Source organism: Lycorma delicatula, chromosome 2 (genome assembly GCF_047948215.1).
Source record: "Lycorma delicatula isolate Av1 chromosome 2, ASM4794821v1, whole genome shotgun sequence".
NCBI lineage: Eukaryota > Metazoa > Arthropoda > Insecta > Hemiptera > Fulgoridae > Lycorma > Lycorma delicatula.
The window spans coordinates 22,125,518-22,142,077 of record NC_134456.1 but is presented as its reverse complement, the minus strand read 5'-3'; the positions used below and the strand labels follow the sequence as shown (position 1 = coordinate 22,142,077).

Sequence of the window (16,560 nt, the reverse complement as noted above, 5' to 3'; positions counted from 1 at the left end):
AAAAACATCTTTTCTTTGATAATTTTGCTGTTTCATTGTTTAATTGATCTAATAATGCAGATAATATTCTCCTGTAATGGCATCTTTTTTCAAGATAATCAATCATGACTTGTGCATGCCAAAAAACAGCATCTAACACTCGCAAAAACTTCTATCATTTCAATTGTTCTTTCATTTCTGGTGTCTAGTAATTAATACTAGGCTTACTAAATAATAAATTAATATAAAAAATTTGTATAGTAAATTAATTTACTTAGATTAAATTTAAACGTGCTTAGACGTAATCACACAATTAAATAAAATGTGAGTAAATTTGTATCCATCTTAATAATAGCTTTTTTATACACAAATGCACATAATGTGATGCGATACGTGTTCACAGTTTTAGCTATCTCACTCGGATTTATTTAACAACCTTCCAAAGTGATATGATTTCTGATATTGCTGTTTAATTTGAATGTTCTGTGCAAGGTTTGTTTTTTGAGCTTGTTTTACATCTGAATTCACAAAACCAAAATGTTTTTGATTTTTACGAAGTCATAAATATTGAGCTTGTGTTGTTGTTGAGTCATTAAGTCTTTCAAATACTTGATCGATCACTGCACAATACTTATTTTTGCCAGAAGAAAAATTCAGAAATTTACTTCTCATGGCTGTAAAAACTAATGAAATTTCATGAAGTTTAACAGAAGTCATGTAAACGTTGGTACTAGTAAAGTATCATTTCTTCCTGTTTTACAGTGGGTGATGGGGTTGAAGGATTCATGTTACCTGCTGGTAATAAGCACAGAAAAAGTGAGAAATTAAGTAAACACTATTGAAACAAAGAAGTGAAATAATAAGAAAAGTATACATACAAACACTAGAGCTGTTTACAAAATTAAAAACAAAATTTAATAATACTCAAAACAGCCTGCCCTGTACACAAATTTTTTTTTTGTCGTTATAAAAACAAGTAATCTTTTAACAATGAAAAGAGATTTCAAATGTATATATTTTACTATAAGCCTACTGATCTCTAGTATGAATAAACTAAATGGTCACTTAAAAAAATCAGAGAAAATTTTTCACAATAAAATTATTAGTAATATTCTAAATAAAATAAATAATTGATTTTCAATGTTATTTTTCCCCAATTGTCATTTGTAATACTGTAACGATGTCAAAGAGATCTATTTTTTTAAAAACATGAGTAAACTATATGTTTTCCGTGTCTTTCTTTTGTCTTTTTTTTTTGACATTGGTTGGTTAACTGGCATTTCTCCTGCTACCACCCCATTCGGTCGCCCTAGAGCATATGACCAAATGTTTGTGCCAAAAATGGCTACTGTGCCTCAAAAACAGTTTAGCGAACAATAATCTAATAGCTCCTAGTGAGCTTACCTAACAGCGTGAGCAGGCTAAGCGAGGTGCTGCTATACACCACCTGCTTACGTGTCACAACTGCTCATTTGTCATACAATAAAACTAAACCGGGGAGGCGCACCCCTTGTTATTATATTAAAAAGACAGTAATTTCCTGTAACGCCTCGGTCGCTGAATGCCAGCTAGTACCTGTCCACCATTTAAAGCGCTTGGAACTTTATATGGCTGGTGGCCAGCCATTATCTCTGGATTAGCTTCCCACAGCAGCACAGTAGGAGGCATTATACTTTACCCTTAACTAATCTACCGACGTCAGTTGAATGACGCAACCTCATCAAGGAACTCCCACACGGTCCGACAATGCGGCTCTCGCCACACTAACTGGCCAATTTTTCCCTTGACCTCTAAGTTCCAGGATGACCCGGTCTCTGGACCCTCAAGAGCAGGGCAGTCGAACATCATATATGCTAATTTGACTGGACCTCTCCACAGACGCACAACTCATCAGCTGCCAGGTGGAACCAAAACAAATATTGGTTTAAATTTACATGGTTGGAGAGCACTTGGGCTCCCATTGCCCTTAAAAACGAAGGAGAGGCATACCATCCCCCCAGATCCTGTATAAATCTATACAAGGACCTACCCTTAATTGTGGCGTACCATTCTTGCTGCCATGTTTCCATCGCGAGGCTGTAAATCCAACTCCGAAGGCAGGAGATGGGCAACTGTTTGAAATTTAGAACTGGTACATTGAGATCACCGTTCCGCTCTGGTAGTGACCTGGCTCGAAACCAAATCCCAAATACCTCGGTCTCCCTGCCTCTTCGCAATTTTCACATGGCCGCCCGAACTTTCACCACTAAATTGATTGGGAGAGCCTTTTCCAATACAATAGTAGCCTCATAGGAGGTTGTTTTAAAAGCACCAGTACATACAATTAAGGCTCTGCACTGGGCACTCCTTAACTTTTGAATAACTGCTCCATTTCTATCCAACTTATGCGCCCAAACAGACGCTGTGTAAGAAGTCATACTTTCAAAGATACCTCGGTACACCATGTACAAATGACGGCCTGAAAGTCCGTAATCCCTTTGAGCAATCCTCCTAAGCTTGTGCATCACAGAGACGGCGTGCGCCGCTACTTGTCTAATGTGGTTGCTAAACAGCAGCTTCTCATCAAACAAAACACCTAGGTACTTATGAACTCGAACTCGACTGATCACACAGCCTTTATACTTAACATAACGGGGGTTACGACTGTATAATTTGTCTGCACCCTTGAGAAGCATAAATTTTGTCTTGGGCACAGAAATCCTTAAATTTTGAATGTCCATCTAATCTTATGCGGTTAACAAAGCCGCCTGCACTTGGCCTTCTAGTTGCGGTTGTGAATTACCACGAACTAACAGGAGGCAGTCATCAGTGAAAATTTGGGCCGTGACCCCTTTCAGGAATGTCAGTCCCAAAAATCCGTTGAATACCAGGTTCCACAGCAAGGGACCGAGAATGGGGCCCTACGGGCTTCCCCTGTTGACAGACTTTTCCACAACTAGGTGCGCATCCCTAAACAGAGCCATGCAATCCGACAAGTACTCACGCACTACAGCTTTCAGGGCTTACAGGGCTACAGTCCAACTACTTGTACAACTAAGCAGATCACCAAGGTGACGTCGATGTAACCTTCCCCCAGTTCGGAAGATTAAGTCGACGATTGTTCTGCCTTGTTCTAGCAATATGTTGTTAATGTCAAATAGAGGTTGGTGGCTTTAACAAACTGCGAGACCAGCGCCTCTGGAGTCAGTGAGTGGTGAACCCCAGGCAGAAGACTTGGCGTTAGCGTCCAGTGCAACCAGCCGTGTCTTATAGGATATCTGTTTACACTTTTTTTAAATGTAAAATCCTCAGTTAACCTTTATTAGCACTTATTTATGTTGGTTGATTTCAGTACATCAGTTAATGATCTGTACATAATATCAGTGATATACCAAAAAATACTTAACAGTTTTACTCCAATAAATTTTTAAGAATGCATCAGTCAAGTACATGTGCATGCTAGCAATGTTCTTTCTGTAGGTTGCAGTAGTGGAAGTGTGGTTGGAGGGAGAATGACAGGAACCACTTTCAAGAGACAATGCATTTCAAGAATTTTTAAAAAGTAGTTAACAACAGGAGAGAATGAAAAAGTGAGGTAAAGGAACTAGAAAGTATTTGAAATGAGGTTCTACCTAAGTAGGAGATTAAACCAGTTTCACAAACATCCTGCCTTATATAAAATTACTTGTTGAGCATGACATATATCACAGAATGCTCGCTTTTAAAAATATGTTTCTAATCATTTTTATATTATTTTGACATGAGTATTATTTCTTATACAATTTTAAAAGGTACAACATGATTGTTCTGAATAAGTGGTCTATAAATAAAAAATTATTTTTTTCTATTTATCACAAATTAATTTAATACAGTACATCACCTAGCATCAAAAGAAATGAAATTACAAAATAAAAAAATCTATTTTTGTCATATCCCAGGTATGCTAATATTTGAAATAATACTTAATCATTAATACCTATTGAATAATTAAAATTTTAATAAACATAAAATAATTACTTATTTTGAAGTAAAAATATAATATTCTCACTAAAAAAATATAATGTGAAATTAACTCACATATTCTTTTATTTATTCAAATTTGATAACTATGAGAAACAGAATTAAGTTGCACCAAAAATAAACTGATGATTTTAATTTTTCAATGCCAATTTGATTCTGGAAGCTTTCTCACTAGGACTCCATCCAACTACTATAGGTTAATAACTTTTTCCAAGTTAAAAGGAGGCATTATTATTTATTAATTTGCATATAACATAATTCCTTAGACATTAAAATTACAATAAAATAATTTTCAATGGTAGAGCATTCTACTAAATATCCTTAGTTGATGCATATGTGTACATTTAGAAGAGAATGTGTTCAGATCAAATAAAAGATAAGATAAATAAAGATAAAGAAAAGATAATTATGAACCAAGGATGTTATATTTATTTATTATTGTTTTATTTACTATTGTTATAATAATTACAAATTCTGTTTTGCCCATTTTGTTTCATGACATTAGTAATGAGCAACATGCATTAGAGGGAACTATATTGTGAGAAATAAACCAAAAGTCAGGGAAATAAACAATAATCGTTGAAAAAAAATTAAGTTTTAGTAAGCTATGGCTGAACTCAATCTAAAGCCTGTTAGAACAATATTAAAATTTCATATCTGAAAATTATAATATTTCATTAATGAAATAATAAAAAATCGTATCAGTTATTTTTCAACATTACTTCATGTAAGTTGAAAGTTTCCTTTTCAAAAGAGAAAAACAGTAGAATAACCAATTACTCTTCCCGAAGGTTAAGAGTTAATTATCATTTGGCAATTGACAGCATCATTAATGATTAATGTTTTTTTCTAACTGTTCATATTTTCTGTTACTTAGCATTAATTAATAACTTAAATAATTTTCACTATTACTGACTGACAACTTTGACACAGTATTATGACTTGTTATATTTAGTGTAAGTATTTAACACTGACAATTTTTCATTGGTGAATATTTTAATGACAAGGAAAATATTTGTGAAAACCCTTTTATTTTGGTATTATTTCATGGTGCCTCGTAAACTTGTAACCTAACCTGCAATTGTCATCATAAATGTACATACTAAAAAAGATTTTTTTTAAATGTCATGTATGAATAGTTGTATTAAACTAAGACACAATTGTGAATGCAAAATTAAAATAATAATAGAGATAAATATCAATTATACTTGAATGTGGAAACTCATATGTTTAAAATTTTGGTCATGTTGATTTTCTAATCATTGTTTGACAGATAAAAAATGCTTACTTTATGTATGAATATATTATTAAGAATGAATCAAAATTTGAATAAACAAGACTCTCAAAGTAATCTTGAATTTTATCTAACAAATTCTAATAAAAGTTGTCCTGGGTATAAAAAAACATTAAAAAACAAAGAAAAAACATAAATATTCAAAATTCAATGTACATTTTACTGAGGTGTTTGGAACAGGAAACTTGGGTTGGCTTGAGTTCATATTTTTTTAACGTTACACCTTTTTTTATTCCTTTCACTGTAAAATAATACAACATTTATATTTGTCATCATATTATATCAATTTCATAAGAAATAAAATTTTGCTAATTTTATGATTAACAGATTAGTCAACAAATTAGATAGTTTGATTTAATTTATTATAAAATGAAGGGCTAAATAAAAAAAAAAAGAAGCAATTTGGGTGACTGAGTATTTTTCTTTAAGTCTTTCTAGACTTGAAATTTGAAGAAAAATTAGCATTTAATACATATACAATGATCATAAAAAAGATAAGTTGTGAAAAGAGCCTTTTTTTCTAATTTAGGCTGTTTTGTAACAGATAAATCTAAAAGAACCAAATAAAGGAATAGAGCTGCTGTACATGAATTTATCACTCATGGATAACATTTACTAGCAAATGAGCACTTCTGTATTAAGAGATGTTCATTACTCATTTCTAATACCAAATAAATTTATTGATCTCTATTCAAAACGTTCATAGGCTATAATGAGGGAAATTTTGATACTTTTAAGTAACAGAATTTATTGAAGTGTACAAAAAAACAATTAAACCTTGTGACAAATAACTAAACCTAATTCTTTAATGAAACATAAAAATGATGAAAATTAATTGATGGTGCACTGAAAAAAGTTTTTATAAATTGAAAACATTTTTTGATCATTTGGTTAACATAAATCACAGAAACTAATTAATGAGTAGTAAAGATGTTATGGTCCAAAAGCATGCAGTTTATTCGTTCTTTATTTTCATTCTTTACCATTATGAAAATAATAAAGGTAAAATAATGGTAAGAATAGATTCTGTAATTAATGAAACCAAGAAACACCTAATGATATTTACATTTTTCATATAATGCCATTTTCTTCATTCCATAAAAAATATTTACTACTGTCTTTCAACCAAACATTTATTCTCTCAATAAAATTAAAAAAAACTCCCTAGTAAAATTAGAAAAATTAATATCTGAATGAAAATGCTTTCTGCATGTTTATTAATTTGGTTTTTTTTGTTGTAATTTCAGTCAACTGCTAAACATATTACACTCATGAAATGTTTGTTATAGATCTTGATCAGCTTAAATATATAATGCAATAAAATTCTTTTCCTTTTAAAAAGCACTCAAGAGGCTCAAAGGAGGCTTCCCAAAGAAACACTCTCACTCAAACCCAGAAGAATCGTGTGACACTAATGGAAGTATTCAGGCCAACTATAAACCATGTAGCAAACCTGTACTAGAGAATTTTTCTTCTCTTTTAAGGTTCCATATTACTAAAAGTATAATTAATTTCTGTAGATTGCTAAGGAAATTACCTCTTATTCTTTATCAAGCATAAAATTGCAAGAAGTTGATAAATAACCCATTCTGTCAGGTAATGAGTTGCTGAAAGATAACATTAATGTAAACTTTTCATATTTTTAACTCCTTTAAAAAAAGTGAATAAATTTTATTTTGTTAAAATGATATTTATTTAATTATATAAGAACTATGTGTTATGTATTCCACTTTAACTGATTATGTAGTAAAAATTATCTGAACTTTATGAATAGTGCTTCTATATTTTATTTTTTATAAATTTATATTTTAAAAAATCTAAGATAAAATTTGCTTACCTTTAACTGGATTCAATTCTACATTTTTCTTATCACTTTTAGCAATGGTACCAATTTTAGCTGGAAAAAGTGAAAATTTAAATTAACAGGCAAGTTAAAAAAATATTGCTAACATAAGAATACACACAAAGCTTATTAATGTAAACGAAGCCAGTATTTAAAAATTTCTACTAACACCCTTTTTAATCAAAATGTTATAGTTTTAAAGTAAATAAATTAGTTTATTCAACAAATGACTTAATGAAACAAAAAATGTTGATGCCAAGAATAAAATCTTAGTATAAATACTTTACATCACTTAGTAATTAATGTCTAAAAACAACACCCAGAAATATAAATTAATTTAAAAACTTTAAATTGTAAATTAAATAAAATATTTTAAAAGTAATTAATTTGTATGTCTAGAGACAACCAGAAAGAAGTTAATTAAAAATGGTGATATCTTGCCTATCACATACAATGCATTTTACACAATGGTTTAAAAGCTAGATTTATTTCATTAAATCATAATTAAGCACAATAAAAAAAAGACTTTAAGTAAGAAGTATAGTAAGATTAATAGGTAAAAATATTAAGCTGATGATTAGTGTGGTTAAAATTTCAGTAGAGTTTACAGTATTTAATGCAGTAGATTATATTAGAGTATTTTATTACAGTTTAGTAAATAGCTATTAAATTGTTTTACTTTATTCTGTTACACAATTTCTTGCAATAAATAAAAAAAAATATTTATATCCACATAAAACCAAATCCATGATTGGAAAAGCCACAAATGGCAAAGAAAATCTGTAAACTATAATTCCACAATGCAAAATAAAATGATCTAAATTCACAATTATCATGATTGCCCTTATTATATTTTTTTATAAAATTTCATTCACATTTATTATTCTCTTTAGGTAATTAATTATTAATAGAAGGTTGTTGAGTCCAGAATAAGATGGTAACTGCACGCTTACAATATGACAACATTTGGGATGTTATCTGAGAATGGCACTTCAATAAATTTAAGGATGTAAAGAACAAAACGTCAAAGGTTGAAGTTACTTTTAACAAACTGAATTTTACCTTCAATAACACATAGGTCACAGAAGATAAAACTTTATAGTTTTACTGCATGTTATTGACAACTAATGAATGCTAATTACCATAGCAGTCAAAGCTATTCTTAAAAAAAAAAATTGTATTTATGGAAATATATTATAAGTTACAAATATAACTTAAGTTGACAAGCCATAAGATGAGATATGAAAATGATGTTTTATATCAACTGACAGATTCAGACTTATTTTTATAATTTTACATTCAATAAATATGACATATCCAGAAATAAAATACAGTTTTTTGGCATATTTGCTATACAAAATGAGGCATTAATATACTTGATACCAATTTAAAATAACAATTTCCCATATATTTCACTTTTTAAATGTCTATTACCATTTTTGGCACATCTAGAACATAATTTTTTGTAATGCGAGTGTTCAGTCACAATTTCATGCAAGAAAGATGTTGAAATGTTACAAAATTGCAAATACACATAAAACAAATGTAAATCATGTATTGGGACAAATTTTCTCTGTAACACTGCAATAAACCTTCAATCAGTATGGATAGGTGGTTGCTACACTCCTCATTATGAGTGTTCTGTCTTCCTTTATTTAACATCCTAACCTACTACTTCACAAATTTGAAATCTTATGTGGTTGAACATTTTTTGCTTTCAAAACTTGATTACCAATCATAATTCCTAACTGGAAAGATAACCATTTTAAATATGATAAGATATATATTGTGATCCTAAATATAAACATAAACAAACAAAAAGACTGAGCTACTTCATTCTTAAGTGGAAGGAGATAATAATGTCAGTATGGTTATGACAATATCAAATAGCAGGAGATATGCACAAATGGAATTTTGGATGTGACTTGTATAAATCTATAGTTGGATATAATTTTATAATTTGAAACACCCACCCTGACTTTAAAAATATTATTTTTACAATGGCCAAGTTAAAAATATATATTAACCAAGAACTTACACTGACTATCAACACTTGTCAAAACAGGTTCGATAATGTCATCCCTGTCCATTCCTTGAATAACTGCTTCAGGAACATTTGCTAATCTCCTCATTAAATTTGTTATACGATTCTTTTCTGAAACACAAGAAGGATGATTGCAAAATATTACAAGAGTCCCATCCAACAAATGTACTAATTTGAATATAGAAATATTGAAGATATTAATTATACAGGGTGTCACATATAAAACGCAACCCATCAATCACTCAACCATGAAATTTCAAAAGTCAAGCTTACTCCCCTACTTGTTACTGAAATGGACTCGTCCAACATCTGAACAACACGGCGACGCAGTAGAACACTATCGATAGTAACAACAATGCGATCATAACGTTCAGTGTATTGCTAGAGACAAGATGGTGTTTTCGCTAGATGAACGTGTTTTCATTGTTGAATCGTACTTCAGTACGAAATTAGTGGTTGCAGTGCAAGATTTGTTTCGCCATAAGTACCCAGATAAACCAACTCCTAACAAAACATCAGTATTAAGGTTGGTTGCAAAATTTAGAGAGACTGGTTTTTTTAATAACAAGGAACACAAAAGATCTGAGTCAGTGTTGAATACAGATACAGTCACTAAAATCAAAGACTGATTACTCGCCTCACCAAATAAATCGATCGGACATTTGTCATAAAGAAATTAAGCATCTAACTGAAATGAGAACCAATGTAAGAAAATGTACTTTTCATTCAAGTAAATACATACCGAACCATTTTTGCTATTAACTTGGGAGAAGGGAATTCTACCACCATTTCTAAATTATAAAATTACTTTTTCAATTTTTCTAGAAGACTTAAAAGGAAAATAGTTACTTCTTACCAAAAATATGAAGTAATCCTCATTCCTTCCTTATTTTGAATTTTTTTTGTATTAAAAACAATACTGGAAATCTGGCAAAGATTTATTAAAACATGAAAATTTCTTTTCATTGAAAACAGAATTATTTTTTTAATCAATCAGCTCCAGTAAAAAATTGCATCTAATTCAGTGTATGTAAATATAGCAACAAGTTTGCCCAGTATCGCCTAATGCATAAGTATACAACTGTAACTACATGATCAAATAAAAATTATTTAGCCTGAGAAAAACAAAAGATCTTCAATTAAACATAACTTCTTGCAATTTATATTAGCATTTGTATTAAACCCTGTTTTACTTTGATGTAGAATTTTTATATAAATTTACAAGTATTAATAAAAAAACTTTAAGATGAACAAATTAGAGCAACAAAGATATAACTGCATAATAAATAAAAAACAAAAAATGTCTAAAGCAATGAAATAACATCATAATTATAATTCTTTTCTTGATTTCCATTTTACATAAAATTTAACAGCTGCAATTTTTGTAGAAATTTAAAAATTCAATTAACCCAATATTATACTTTCAATTACTTCATGATCATCTGACTACCTGAAGAATATTGAAATTAAACAACAAAAAAGTAAAAACAAACTTATTAATAAACTGATACAGATTAAAAACTGTAGAAAATTGAATAAATTCCTGAATTATTTCCAGGCTGATTGACAATGCACACTCACTTTAATTCAGTTATTACCATTTAAATAAATAAGTTCATTTAAACACAAAATAGAATTATTAGAAAAGCTTTAATCTAATTTAAGCCAAATGAAATGGAAAAAAACAACAATTGAAATTGTGCAATTTCTAATTCTAAAATAAAATGATAAATACTTTACCCTGCTTGAATATTAAACATGGAACATTTATTTTCTAGTGAAAAGAAGTATTTGTTAATTTAAAATATACAAAACCCCACTGCAGTCTTAAAGAGCCAATCAGTGACTTTTTTTATTACTAGACAAACAAAAATTATAACAATTCAATTCCTTGAATAATATGGTTAAATAATTTTATTAATATAATTATTATTACTTACATATAGCAGGTAAGCTATGCATAAGTATAAGTTATATGATTCATTTTATTAATCATATTAATAAAAAATGCAGGAAACAGAGCATTACAATAATTCTCTTTGAATAATGTATGATTTTAGTATTATTCTGTAGTTGAGCCACATAACTAGCAACAAGTGATTTTCTGTAGTAATCATGCACAAAATTTACCAGACCAACATTAAATATATTAATGTCTTCACTCATTACAGGATGGTTTCATTTTTTAAATTTCTATTAAAAAAATCTTAGGATACTGCTTCTCCAGTAGACTAAAATACCTTTGTACATAATCTAAATCCACTTTTAATATAAAAACAATATTACGAAGCAGATCAGTTTCTAAGAACAGAAAATAGATGAGTAATTTCCTAAATTAAAGGTTTTATTAAAAACAAAAAATGCACAATAAACTGTAAGGTGTAAAAACGAAAAATGCTGAAAATGTTTACTTAACATTTCATGTATCTACCATATACAGTGAAAGCTCAAGACCAAGTAAAGGTGTTGAGATGTTATCAGATGTTTTAAAGGATAAACATCTGATTTTGCAGGAATTCTGGAAATAATTAACAGTAATTTTCAATAACTGTGACAAATGGAATATTATTACAAAAGAAACACTATTTCGGAAGTTGGAATACGGTTTAGCTTTAGAGGGCATTAGACAAAAATAAATGTGGAAAAAGAATAACTACTAAATAAATTGTCTCAATTCTAAGAATATTCAAACTTTTTTAATGAAGCAGGATGAAGTATATGATTCATTAAATGTGACAGCTAACTTGAACAATGAAATAATAAAATAAAACAAATAAGGACACAAACACCAAGAAACATGACAAAAAATATTTCTTATTTTCAAACTATCTAAAACTGTGGCCAACTCACTTCTAAAAAAACCTTGAAAACACTATTATAAAAGTCTATCAAAAATTATGAATATGGTGAAATTTTTAAACTTGTCATACTGTAGCAAGTAAATAACTTAAATATTATAAATGGTCATATACATTAGTTAAAAAATTTTTTGTAATCAAAACTAAACCTCTAAAATATATTATTTTTAAAAATATTTTGCTAATAAATTAAGTAGATCTTATATAAGCAGGTTTTATATAACCTTATAAAAAATTTTTTCTTGAGTTATAATAGTGGATGTATTTAAAAATTACCATTTATTATTGTTTCAATCTTGCCTAGACAAATTTTCTGCAATCTACCAGCACCAGTAATTTATCAATTTCCAATCACACAGCAAATCTAACTCTATTAAATCTTAAGTATTTTAATAAACAACTATTTTTATTATTTACTTCATAAAAAAATGAAAAAAACAATTACTTTTTTCATGTGGTCGTGCATTAGTTTGTTCGGATATTCTCCATACTCTAAGGGTGTTGTCATATGAACCAGTTATGATAAACTCCGGATTAATGGGACTCCACACACCACAGAGTACTGCATTATGATGTTTATTATAATTTACTAGTGGAGTTTGCTTAATAACATCCCAAACCTGCAGAAAATATAGAAATTAACAATACTTTTCTAAAATATAGTACAATGTAATTGAATAATTCATTTACACAATGCAGAATAAATAAAAAAGGACATCTGTTCTTTCAAATAGAACATTTTCTTCTTCATGTACAATTCCTTGGTTAATTGCAAATTTTACGCATATTTAAGATGAATTCAACCACAAATAATTTGCAACTGAGAAAACGAATAATAAAAAGTCAGAATCAGAGCTGTGTGTCTTAACAACTTAAAATAAAAAATATGTAAAAATCAGATTGAAAACTATGCAGGCAAAAGTAACATCTGAATCATACATAGTAATCATACAAGTTTATGACATATACAATTTCTGGTAAATGCTGATGACACATATCTGATAATAAACACATATCTTTGATATCAAAGGACCAACTAATCATAAAATAAAACAATTAAGTGTGTGTAACAATATATATTTATATGCATGTTTCTTTTTCATGTTTTATAGTGTTAAAATTTTTTTGTGTAATTTTAATTTAATTAAAAACATAAGATGTGCTGAAAGTACTTTAAAATAAATATTATTAAAAACAAAACAATATTCTGAGAAAAATCATGTTACAACATGAATAAACACAAACTTATCACGTTTGCTACTGAAGTCATATATCTTGAATAATGTCAGAAATGTGATCTCCAGAAATCATGTATCAATTCTGAGGAAGACACTTATATTATTTTCGAAGCAATTGCTTTCAGATAAGTAGGTACACAACTTGGAATTTCTCTGTATTTAAAAGTTTCAATTTTTTAATGATACACTCTTAGAGTTTTAGTTGTACAGGGGATATATTAAATTTCTTTTTGTCATCAACTCAGGAGTTGTTCATAGAAAAATATTAAAAAAAACAACTAGGTTTATAGCATTTGTGCATAAAAAATCTCCTAGATGAGAGAATTTACTCATGTGTAATTACTTGTTATTAACTATGCTATGGCTCATTTTACTCCAATAATTAAAACAAAAATCACTAAAGATCAAAGATATAAATTATGATAGTTACAATTATTTATTTGTAATCTTTTCTTACAATGTAAATGTTAGAAGATAGCATAAAAATTATTATCTTCCATTTAAAACCACAATTTGTAGATTTTCAAGCCACAAAAAGTTTCTAAAGCAATCTTAAATTTTTAAAGTAGCTAAATATTGCTGTACCAAATGTCATAAATGGTAACTGTTTGATGTAATAGTAATCTAAATAATAACAATAATTTCTAAATCAGTAAAAAGCATAAGAAATATAAATTAAAAAGAACAAGCAACATTATATTCTGAGACCAGCGAGATTTACAGAAAATAAATACAATTTTAAAATATGTTAGCTTTTACATGAGTAATACTCCTAAACTGAGTGTGCCGTAATGAAAACAGTAAAATCGATTTAAAAAGTACACACATTTCACTGGAATATTTTTCCTACAAGCAGCACTGTCTAGGTAAAAGCAAAACATATGATTTACAGCTACTTCCAACTGATATGATGAGGCAATATAAAGTCAGGACCAACCTTTAATATGCTGTTAACGAACAGAGAAGTAACATACAAAATGTAAATATTCAGCCCCATCTCTAACTTTCATTTCAAATGCTAAAATTTACTGTACTTCACTTACGAGTATATTATAATATTTAATATAAAAAATGTTATAGTTTTACACAATTTAAGAAAATCATTTAACCTGAGCTGTATAATCATATGATACAGAAACAAGATGACCATTTAAGTGAGGACTCCATGAAACATCAACAATTTTCTGAGTTTGTAAAGAAAGAACTGCAACTGTATCAGACGTTTTCCCATCTAAAAATAAAAGCTTAATTTTAGATAACAAAAAATTCTACACAGGTTTATATATGCATATTCCTAGTATAACAAATCAAATAAAGCCAAATACATGGCAGGATGTATGTTAGATTTTATTTTACTTATATTTACAATCTTAATCATAATAGAAATAATATGCAAGTAGATCTGATCAAAAAATCTTTTACAAGTTAAAAATGAAAGGCTATCTATCTCTTTATCATGTCTGTGACTCCAGCTACATTAACTCTTCTGATTTTTTTAATATGATTTTTGTGCGGGCAGTTGGACTACAGAAAACAATATATTTTCAGAATTGGACATCTTCATGACAACTGAAAGCACATGTATCTCCAATATGAAATGTAGCACACAAAAAAAAGCAGAAGAGCTTTTTCTTTGAATATTGTTTAATTTGATTTTGCTTGTAATGTTTATAAATGTTACTCATTATTACATTTCATCTTATCTAAGAACTATAATTATTGTGGGATAGAAAGGTAGCTTTTCATTTATCAAACACATGTTTCACAAATTTATGAAAATTTAATTTTAATGCAAAGTATAAAGTATTGATTCGACTCATATTTCAAAACAATTTAATGCACTTTAATTGCATATGGTGTTTCATTTTAATCGCCCCAGGCAGTTTTCTCAGAAAATTGGCACATCATAAAAAAATGACCTAATCAATAGTTACTCAGATTGGAGAGGAACACTTCATGGTGACCTTGGATTTAACCTTCAACCTGACCTTGACCATTATTTCAAGGTTAACACAATTTTTTTAATAGAATGACCTATTTTTGACCCAACCAATGAAAAGAGCAGAAAATTTTACATTGAAATAAGTGATCATAATATGACCTTGGACCTTTTTTCAGGATGTTTCATTTTAATGACTCCATGGGATTTTCTCTTAAAATACGCACCAAAAAAATGAAATTTTTGTACTGATACTTTACTTTGGATTAAAATTAAATTTTCATAACTTTATAAAACTTGTTTGATAAATGAAAAGCTACCTTTCTATCCCATAATACCTACAGTTTAAGATAGGTTAAGTAGGTTAACTGGTTTCAAGATAGACCTTGACAGATTGTTAACTGAATTTGCTGATAGAAATTTAAAAAAAAATTTAACCCATCTATTTATTTTTAAAATGACAATTATCAAAATAAAATACGCTTTACTAAAAAGTATGAATTTAAAATATTGCACAATTTAAAAATACAACCAGCTTCTAGAAGAAAATAACCGAAATCTACTCACAATCATCATCATTTTCTTCAGTTCCCTTTAATCCAAGTTTCCACAGATTGGGCCTTCTACAAAATTTCTCAATCTGTCTCGATCCATGAACCATCTCTCTTCCATTACTCTCACTACATCCCCTTCTCTCGCGCACTTCCTCCAATAACTTCCAATAATCCAATAACCTTAGCAAAATTTCAATGCCCACCTAATCACAGTACTCCTCTCAACAGTTTCACTACTGTAAACTGCTTTTAAACAATGAAAAATATTTGTAGGATTCACATTTTCTGCTGTTAAAAATTTGATCACTGCATGTTGTTTTATCCATGTTGACATATTAGTCATACTCGACTCAATTTTAACTGCTACTGAAAACAAAGTGGTAAATGGATTTCAAAGCATTATCACAAGTTGTAGAAGGGGATTTTAGCTATCATGTGCTGCCACACCCAAATTGATAGTTCCTTTTGCCTCCATGTAGCATGCTAGTGTGCAAAATTTATCAGCCGAGCCTCGTATTTTTATAAGATAAGGACCACATATATATGTACAAATATAAACTTAACAAAACTATAATTCATATTTTATTCTACACTGAAGCAATGTTGTTGAATACTTTAACATTTTTAAAAGTAAACAATAGTATTTTATTTTAGGTACAATTAAAAACAATAGTAAGTTTGGAGTTTGATCATCCTGGATACACTTTGAACTAAAGAAAGTAAAATAATAACATCTTCAGTGCCTATTACATTTTATCCAGCACAACTTCTAATAATGAGTAATTATTCAAATAAATTACATTAAATAATTT

At 29.0% G+C, this 16,560-nt stretch overlaps 1 protein-coding gene across 2 annotated transcripts in view; it reads right to left on the bottom strand.

The window, feature by feature from the left end:
• rig (gem nuclear organelle associated protein rigor mortis) overlaps positions 1-16,560 on the bottom strand; it is a 104,274-nt gene that overhangs the window by 23,922 nt on the left and 63,792 nt on the right. For both annotated transcript variants that reach the window (XM_075358444.1, XM_075358445.1), the window contains 4 exons: positions 14,365-14,486; positions 12,463-12,637; positions 9,154-9,270; positions 7,110-7,169 (listed from right to left, as the gene is read on the bottom strand). In XM_075358444.1, the coding sequence (XP_075214559.1) occupies positions 7,110-7,169; positions 9,154-9,270; positions 12,463-12,637; positions 14,365-14,486 (474 nt within the window). The remainder of the gene's footprint in view (positions 1-7,109; positions 7,170-9,153; positions 9,271-12,462; positions 12,638-14,364; positions 14,487-16,560) is intronic.